The following is a 9,922-nucleotide window of genomic DNA, read 5'->3' on the forward strand; positions in this document are numbered from 1 at the left end:
CCCTACAAACTGTTACTTCTGCTCACACTTTTATGTTGATAAATAGCGGTAATGTCACATTTCACAAAAAAATACTCTAAACCGTCTGCAGCTCAAAGGAAGAATTACCTCAGGCTTTCGAACGTCAAACACAAACAAATTAAAATGTCATAACACCGTGGCAAAACACTGTGTCTGCGACGAAAACGTCACTTTCAACAGTTCATTCAGTAATGTACACGTAAAGCAATAAAATCGTTAATAAATGTATCATGCGTGCTTGTATAATACAATGTATAATACAAACATGAAGCCCAGAGATAGTCAAGTGCACGCTTATTCGATAGATATTCAAACTCGATTCTCTCGAAAATGAAGCTTCGAGCGAATAAATTTTATTCTTTACACGTGAAATCACCACAGCGTGCCTTGGCTTAACATTTCCAGCGACAAACGAAATTTTCTAACGAGCAAACTGTCCTCTGCTTGCAGGTCCAAATAACGATCACCATGAGGCAATTATCCTGGATATTCCTTCAGCTTCTCTTGCTCACTTCGACGATCTCGTCGAGTCTGTCAGCCTCGACGAAGTCTCGAGGGAAGAAAAAGATCGCGAAAGAGACGAAAGAGGTGAACATCTGCGATATGGAACAGAAACAGGATCCCTTGTACTGTTACTGTGACAATAAGACCATAAGAAACGCCACGGACTCCACTTGTTTGGTGTTGAATCCATTTGGTAGCAACGATCCGATTTGGAACTACTTCACCTCTCAGTTGTATCTGCAGAAACTGAAGTTCGTGGTCAGAACACCGAATGGATTAGAGTATATACCTGTTCCGTTGCTCAGGCAATTGAAGAACCTGCAGAAGATCACGTTCCACGACGCGAGCATCAACGAACTGCCCAAGTACGCGTTCTCCAACCTGACCACCATGACGGAGATCGATCTGAGCAGGAACTCTATCTCCACGCTGAGAGCGCACGCATTCGAGAACATGAAGAACTTGACCGCGATCTACTTGAACGAGAACAGGATCACTGAGATTAACAGGTAGGATTTTTTTACCTTTTTTTCGTTTGGATACTTTTTGATGTTGGTGATTCGATAGAGGATTGGGAAGAATGAATTGAAGCAGAAATTGATTTTTTTTTTAATTATCACCTGTGGAAATAAATAAATTTTGTATAAAAATGAAAGAATAAAAATGCAATATTTGATATAACTTTTAAATTTTATAGAGAATTCGAACGAGTAAATTGAAACCGAAATTGAATTTTTTTTTTAATTATTATCTTTGGAAACAAATAAATTTTGTATAAAAATGAAAGATTGGAAATATAATGTGAATTTTGATGTGATTGTTGAATTTTATAGAGAATTAGAAGGAATAAATTGAAACAGAAATTGAATTTTATTTCAATTATTACTAGAAACAAATAAATTTTGTATAAAAATAAAAGATTGGAAATGTAACGTGAATTTGACATGATTTTCATTCTTCTTTGTGAAATTAGAATTATTTGTTCATAATATTTTGCGAAATTGCCAACACCTGAAACGTTCCATAAAAACGATGAAAATTAATCACACAGTAATCAGTTGCTTTCTTCCTTTTACCTCTTACACTGAAATGAGTATGAAAATGAAGGAACTCGCTCCATCTACTTTTGTTCGTTTCTACTCAGCTCTCTATTCATACTTCTATTTACACTCAGAATCCCTCATTTTCAATTTATTACCATATATACCCTTCTTGACACATCAATCTACCCTCGTGGCTCAATCTGCGTTCCATGATTCACTACTCGCGATATGCATTCGCGGACGAATATTCATTCCATCTGCAACATTGCTCTACCTATCCTTACATCCTAGACACCAGTGAATTTCGCCCTAATCACCATCCTCGAACGATAACAAATACAATTTCCCATTTTAATTGCGATCGAAGAAAAATTACCTCGCAAAGAAACCATCTAGCGATGATTCCGCTGAATTTACCATACGGTTTGGAATTCACTTCGAGACCCATAAACGTTCATTTGACGGTGTTCGAGAGATAAGAGGCTCCTTTACCACCGTCACCCTTCATAATTCCCACTGATTCGTTCAATTACGCTCTATTACGAAGTCAGAGTCCCGGAGTAAACTGAAAACCTCTTGGTTGAGGGGCGTTTTACGAGCCGCCATGCCAGCCGTACAAATTGCCGTGGAATTTCGCGATGCACTGGGAATTCACGCGTCCCGTTGAATCAGTGAGCTTCTCCGACAAATCGTATCGACTTTTCGCGCGTTCAAAGCACTTGAAATCCGGATAACGCGACTGGTTTGGCCCTGTTAATAATCAATCTCGTGATTAGCGGCATAATCTATGCATCACACGGTTATAATTGACCAAAATTTATGCATAATGCGTTAATAATCTATCGTTGATTAGGTGAATCGAAGGTGTGAGTTTCAGTTGGCTTTTTATGGTATGCAATAATGCGCTAACTTTGGCGGAAATTGGTTGAATTAAATCTTCGATTATTGGCGGATAGAGGAAATTTTGACGGTTTATTAGCTCCAGTAATTATTACAGTTTTGTCGAGGTATTTGTAGATCGACGTAATTGGGTTAGATGTCGTTATTTTTCAAAAGAAAGGGTTGAAAATACATTTTAATTTAACGAAGTTTTAATTAGTAAACATATCTGACGGTTCTTGTTACTTGTTGTTGAAGCAAAATGTTTTATGTGTACTGCGTGGAAAAATCGACATCCTGAAATATTGGAAGAAGCGAGTTCTTCTTCACGGTACGTTCATGACACGTCCGCTAAATGTGGTTTGGGGATGCCTGCGAACACCCCAGGTATAAATGTGCACACTGTCACCACGTTTTGTAGGCAGTTCTAATTGTGCGCCTGTCTTGTGAACATCGTCTAAAATATAATTATTTACCTACCTTACTCCACACGAGTCATTTATTTAATATAACCCCTCAACACTTGTAATTAAAATTGCAGAGGAAATTTTCATCAGAAGTAATTAAATCAAACATTTATTTTTAATAGATGGAATGTGAAATAATTATTATGGCTTCAAAGATCACGAAATGAAAGCTTGAAAATGCATATTTTGCAGTTTCTATATTTCTGTACATTAATATCCTTTATACGTATCGTTTTGATATACGTAATATCTTTTATACGTTATAAATATTTTTCAAAAATATTTTCAAGCTGATCAAGCTACAATTAAGGCAAATTAGTATAATTTAGAAAAAAAAAAAATTATTGAAAACAATCCACTGTAAATAAAATGAAATTTTCCCACAAAACTGCCCTATTCACTCGATTTTTCCCCAACAGACTAACATTTCTTTAAAAACCGGAATAGTTTTTTTAATAAATAAATTATTCCCAAATGAAGACACTGTAAAAGTAGCATTTACAGAATTTTTTCATTCAAAGACTGATATTTTTATAAATTTGGAACAACGAAACTGGTTAATCGAAATTATTTTGATTAAATACATTATTTTTTGAAGAAACATAGTTCATCTGAAGTTTAATTTCAAAAACCGACGTTTCATATGCACCAACCAAACACGTGAAAGTAGTATGTTACTTATATTGGATGGTGTAAGTTGTGTCTGATTAAAGGTAACTCTATTCTACTTACACGCTTCGTTCCCTTCCTCTCTAATAATTTCGTCGATTCTCCGCAAATTGAAAATTATATCGGAGCTCTCCTCTTGCTTTTCAATTAAATTTCGAGCTGTACGTAATGACATTTACAAATTAATAGCGAAAACTATTATAATACGTTCTCCACGAATTGCTCAATTACCATTTGCCCGATAAAAGCGGTCGAAGTTTATAAAGTGTAACTGGCAATTAAGAGTTAATCGATGAAACACGGTTAACTGGTTAATCGGTTTCGTTCGTGCGTACCTGCCACGTTTACACGAACAGAGGGAACTTATGTTTAATAAATAATTAAATTATAATGTCTGAATCTAGCTTTCCGACAAAATTAATGGAACTTGGAAACGGTTGATACGAGGGCAACGTAAAGTAGGTTTCTTTTTAAACAGATCTGTTGATTTATTAAGAGTAGTTTGAAATTCTAATGGAAAGATTGCAGTAATAAATATTTCAACGTTATAATTTTTACGAAGGTAGAAATAATTAGAATTATATTTGAGATGGAAACAAAATTGCATTGAAAGAGCATAATAAAATGAAACACTTTGGTCTCTATTATAACAATCATCGCAAAATCAAGACAGAATAAAATTTTTCCCATTATTCTGTCTCCCCTTCAAATAAAGTACAAAGCTAAAATACACTCTCAAGAATCACTGAAATTCTCGTTATGAAGTTTTTAAAAACCAACCACATCTTCATTGCTGTCGCAATTTTCCCATTATACATTCTTGTTTAATTAATTTCTAAGTAAAGCAGAACAATGTACTCTTATAATTCGAATCAAATTCCCACTTTCACCTTTGTATTCGCAAATCATTCAACTTGTTACTGCAAAAAAAATACCAGTTAATATTTTCTACACGTTTGATATTTTGGCATCTGAAAATCAGAATATGTATCAAATATTTCTTCACAAAGGAAATACATCACAGAGAAAAATCGTACATTCTCCAATTACCTTCACGAAAAATTCTTCAAAAATGTTTTGACGTTAGAAAATCAGAATATTCTCAAAACATTATTATTCCCAAATTCCATCCCTAAAAAATTCCTCGTCCCGAAAATTCCAAGATAAAATTAAACTAGAACTATTTCACAGGAAAACCGTACATTCTCAAATTCCATCCCTTAAAAATTTTTTGAAAATATTTTAACATTAGCAAAATCAGAATATTCTCAAAACATTATTATTCCCAAATTCCATCCCTAAAAAATTCCTCGTCCTGAAAATTCCAAGTGTTCCAAATAAAACGACGAATTCAGAAGGCGAGCAAAGCGATATCAACAGCCTCTGCATTCATCGTTGTACCGTATCTGGCGTGCAAGCCGGCTCAGGGTGCATACGCAACGCATTATCAGGCGTGGAAAGTCGCGGCTGGCAGCTCCTTATCGCCACGGGCAGGAGGGTGTCGCTCGTTTGCAATCATTCGCATCGCGTCGCTCCCTGCAACACTATAAATAAACGGGGAGATCGTTGACGGTCGATATGAATCCAGTCACGCGATAGAAACGCGGACAATACGGCCGAGAGGAATCTGAATCGCTTGGCTTTCGCCTAAATGCGCGTCTCCGCTTAGGGTAAACGTCGCGAATAGACGACAAAAGCTCGCGACGCTTCGTTCATGGAGAAAATTGACGCGTACCGTGTACGGTACGCTCTTTCAAAGAAATCACGAAGGGGTTGAAGCGTATCGGGGAGGAATTCGATGTCCCGATTGGTCGAGGGGCTGCGTTAATTGTTATGGGGTGTTTCCAGAGTGTTCTTGGGCACTTAGCTTGATTAATCCGGAATCTTTAGATAGGTGAAAGCGTTTTATGCCTGTTAGGACGATGTACTTGCTTATTGTGTGAAAGGATGTATAGTTTGAGATCTCTAACAGTACACTTGTCTTTCGGATTTTATTTCCTGGGAAGTCACTATGTATTGAACGTACTGTTTTCTTTTTTTAATTCTTTCTTGCTCGGAAGATTTTTGGTTATAGTCACATTTAACACTTTGTTAAATTTTGTTGAAAAATACTGAAGAATAACGGTGCTATATTAATTTTGATACTATATGTTCTTCGATACAAGAAAAAAATGGGCCGATTCTTTAAATAGGATTTTAAGAAATTTGTAAGAATATATTGAAAAGTTAATTCTTTTTTTATTTAAGATTTAGCTGCACAAATTTTGCACATATGTTTAGCAGGTTATCCTGGACAAAAAATGTCATGTACACTATGGGTCGCATTCCTTTCGTTACCGAGATAAGTATTGTTTATGCTAGCCTCAACAGCGGAGATAGGTGGTTTCCAATGATGAAGACAAAGCTTGTGCATGGCATTCAGTATACTTGTCAGACTTAATTTCGTTAGTTTGACAGTGTGCACGATGCCTCGTCTTTTTTCAAATGCAGAAAATACCGATATAATATTCATATAAGGTTTCTGCAGCGTTAATAGTAGAGCTCGGGTAGCTGAGTATCAGCAACAGTATCCTAATCGCACAGTTCCTTACCACTCTACTCTCCAAAATGTCTTCAAAAGTTTGAGAGAAATGGGTTCTGCGCGTTATCTGCAAATTACATAATCTATACATCAAAACTAGATTTACGCAAATACGTTGGAATTATTGTTTCACTGCAGGTATGCTTAATATATTATTTTCAATATAATTGACTAACGAAAGGAAACAGACCTATAGTGCATGTGACATTTTTTGTCCAGAATCACCTGCTTAACACGTGGGTGAAGTTTTTTGAACTCCTTACCGAATACCTTGCACATTTTAATTTTATACGAATTAATTCAAAGAAATATGTTACAATGATTATTTAAAATTTCTCCTATTTACTATGTTCCTTTTTATATACTACTGGAGCTATTTCAGCTTGCTTGGGAAAGACTGTATTATTAGTTACTCGTGTCAGCTCCCTTGGGAACACTCGTAGGGAATCACACCCCTAAAGATAAAGACCTCAGGGTAAATTTAGCCGTTCCTTGGACCTCCTCTTATCTATCAGTCTCATCAAATAAGAGAACCATCTAGTTGATGACGTAGAAAAAAAAGTGTTCCTAGATCTATTCACCAAATATATCATCTAAAATATTTTCTCTGCAGATACATATCTGTTTTATTTTAACTTCGAACAGGATACTTCCGATGTGATTTGCAAATTGTCGTTCTCATACTGAAACGAAGTAACAACACTGAAAATTACGGTGAAACTGTATTTTCATAAGGCCACGGTGAAAAATTTATACGCCAATTTTGTTGGAACTTTATGCGTTGGTAAAGAATCGAGAAACGTTTGGCCTATATTCAACCGGCCTGCTACACAATAGTTTACGAGATACTTAACGATAAAGATCGCGTTTCATGTACTGGCGCGCGAAGTATCTGCGACTTTACTGCTCTTCCGGGAAAGATAAGAGGCCAATAGCAGCCTCGGTACATTTTTCTTTCTTCACGCTCAATTTTCTTGATTAAGAGTACAACTTAATAAGAAAGTTCTTCAGTTTCAGTTCTAAAGCCAGTCGTCTAGTGTTCCTTGAAACGTGCTGCCTCTGCCAATTTCTGAAAGAGTTTTTCCTTCAAATATTTAACAAAGAAGCAATTTTTCACATTTATGTTCTTTATATCGTGTAAGTATTCAAGTTCGTTCGTATTTGTTGGTCTATCTTGTAGATATACACTCTCGTCCATAAGTATCCGGACACCTAGCAAATTCAGATAAAGAGCGTATTAATGATATAATAATACAATTATTTCTTAAGAAAACTGATAAATATTGATATTGATATTGATTGATAAAAATTGAAAATATAGTACATTCCCGTTCGTAAGTATCAGGACACATACTGAATGTAAAGCAAAGAGAAAATATTCAGCCTGAAATCTCGTAGCATGACAAGTAAGTACATATACAGGGTGAGGCATGTAAAGTGAATTATCAATTGAATATTATCAAAAATATTGGTGATATGAAAAACTGTTGCTATGGAAAACTTACGTATTTTAGAGGACATTCTTTTTTGGTGTAATTGAATTTCTTGTACGTGCAAATGTCGAGAACATTTCAAGATCGTATCATTATTTTTTTAAACGGAACTGTATATTTTTCAAAATACCTAAAGACATTTCACACTCAGACGAATTCAACAACTATAGTCATCGAAATTATAGTTTCGCTACAATAATTCTCTACCTCAGAGCCGGTTAACCTAACTCCACTTGTTTTTCAAAATTGAATTATTCCATCTTACTGTACTTCCTTTACTTCGTTAGAGCCACAGGAAGCTATATACGCTACACTAAATAAAAATGATTTAATTGTTAGAACTGCTTCAAGTACAACACTGTCTTATGCACGACCGCTGATGTTTGTTTGCTCTGCTGTAAAATTGCAATACAGAACTTGAGTCAGTCCAACTCTCAGGAATGGAATTGCTACCATTTCACGTACTTTCCATCTAGTGTTTCCAAACGTTCTACAATTATCTCTACATTCGAGCGTCTCATCTTCTAGCTGTTACAACTTCTATTTCAACAATTAACCCAATCGATAAACCTGTCGCGCGGCTTCTCCCTTGTATTTCCAAATTACTCCGAAGAAACCGCTCGAATCACTCTCCGCGGTGGCTCTGACAGCCGTCGCAGCAGCAAGGAACAGCCATCAAATCCACCAACTCATCCCACGCGAAGAAACAAAACACCGTTTAGAAAGGAAGCCGCGGCACGGGGCTTCAAACTCGAACATCAATTCAATTCCCCGTTGCAAGTGCATACATAGTTCGACTTGCCAGGCGCGATTAACGCGGTCATAAAGCCCCCTCATCCCCAATTTTCTTCCTCGTCCCTCCACTCTCTCTTGCTCTCTGTCATAGTCGAACACGTCGGCTGAACTCGATCCATTCAATTTCCAGGGACACGTTCATCAATCTGCCCTCGCTGAAGGTTCTCCACCTGAATGAGAACAACATCAGCACGCTGCACGACAAGGCGTTCAAGCACCTCACCTCGCTCGAGGAGCTCGAGCTGTTCGACAACGAGATCAAGGTGATCACCGCGGACAGTTTCCATGGTCTGAGGAACCTGGAAAGGCTGAACTTGCGCAACAATCTGATCGCAATGATCGGCGATCGCACGTTCATCGAGATGCCATCGTTGAGAGAGCTGGAGCTCGATCAGAACGAGATCGAGTATATCTCGGAGAAGGCGTTGGACGGAATGAGGAATCTGAGGAAACTGAAACTCAGTGAGAACGAGCTGGTCACGTTGGAGCCGGATTTCCTCGCCGGTGCACCGGGCATCTATATGCTCGACCTCAGGGACAATTTGCTGAAAACGATGACTTTCGATAACATCAAGCCTATCGTCACAAATTTGTACAACAATACCAGCTACTTCTACCTGCTTGGTGAGTGAAGTTTTCCATTTCCATTTCTTAGAGAGGATTCGGCTACTTTTGGGATGTGTGTCAGAGGAACTTTTTTTATATTCTTCGGGGATTTTGTGGAATTGAAGATTCACGATAAGTTGCGAGCTTTTGGGAAAATGTTTTTTAGGTTAAGTATGAAAATTGTCGAATTTTCAGTTGGTAATTTTTTAATATTTTTCTTGTGATTGTACGAACTTCTCAGAAACTCTTACTTATGTCTTCTTGTGAATTTAAATACTTTATTAGGTCATACACGTTTTTGGAAGCTCAAGTAGTTTGTAGGTTTAATTTCAAAATTTAAGAAGGCTCAATTTCATTTCAGTTCTAAAAATCAGTGTCTACGGTCACTTTCTGAGACACAAAGAGAAATTATGGCAGTCTGCACGAATTATTTCATTGGAAAATAACTGAAGCCTAAAACTAAATTCTTTCCCTCTCTTCAGCATTCTACGGCTAATATAATTAAAGATATATATCTTGGAGAAAAATGAAAAGTAGTGGAAGAACACATCCCAAAATTGGTCCTTGCATGTCTCGATAAATTAGTTGCGCTAACTCCACGATCCAGAGGACAACAATGAGCTTTCTGATTTCGACTTACTCCAACAAGAAGATTAAGTCTCGTAAGTCGTATCAGGGAAATGAAGGAAAGAACTTTCTTTTCCGTTGTCGCTTAATAGATAATTTTCTAACGATCCCATAATCGGCGTCGTTAAGGGGGATAACTCTGCGAATATCTGAAATCTCCTCCCTCGAATTACACAGCCGGTAATTGCTCGAGAGAAGATGGTATCACGCCTCGAAATCTTTAATTTCACTTGTTAA

General features: G+C 36.9%; 1 protein-coding gene across 1 annotated transcript; it reads left to right on the forward strand.

The window, feature by feature from the left end:
- Positions 1–489: 489 nt before the first annotated feature.
- On the forward strand, positions 490–9,084 carry LOC108578085 (connectin-like). Its single transcript, XM_017941341.1, has 2 exons — positions 490–1,034; positions 8,583–9,084. Exons 1-2 carry the CDS (start codon positions 490–492, stop codon positions 9,082–9,084), a joined length of 1,047 nt encoding a protein of 348 aa, XP_017796830.1.
- Positions 9,085–9,922: the final 838 nt, after the last annotated feature.

This window comes from Habropoda laboriosa, unplaced genomic scaffold (assembly GCF_001263275.1).
Source record: "Habropoda laboriosa isolate 0110345459 unplaced genomic scaffold, ASM126327v1 scaffold1074, whole genome shotgun sequence".
Lineage (NCBI taxonomy): Eukaryota > Metazoa > Arthropoda > Insecta > Hymenoptera > Apidae > Habropoda > Habropoda laboriosa.

Coding starts and splice junctions, on each gene's coding strand:
- LOC108578085 (XM_017941341.1), top strand. CDS start 490: ATGAGGCAATTATCCTGGATATTCCTTCAGCTTCTCTTGCTCACTTCG. Junction 1,035..8,582: donor AGGATCACTGAGATTAACAG/GTAGGATTTTTT, acceptor TTCAATTTCCAG/GGACACGTTCATCAATCTGC.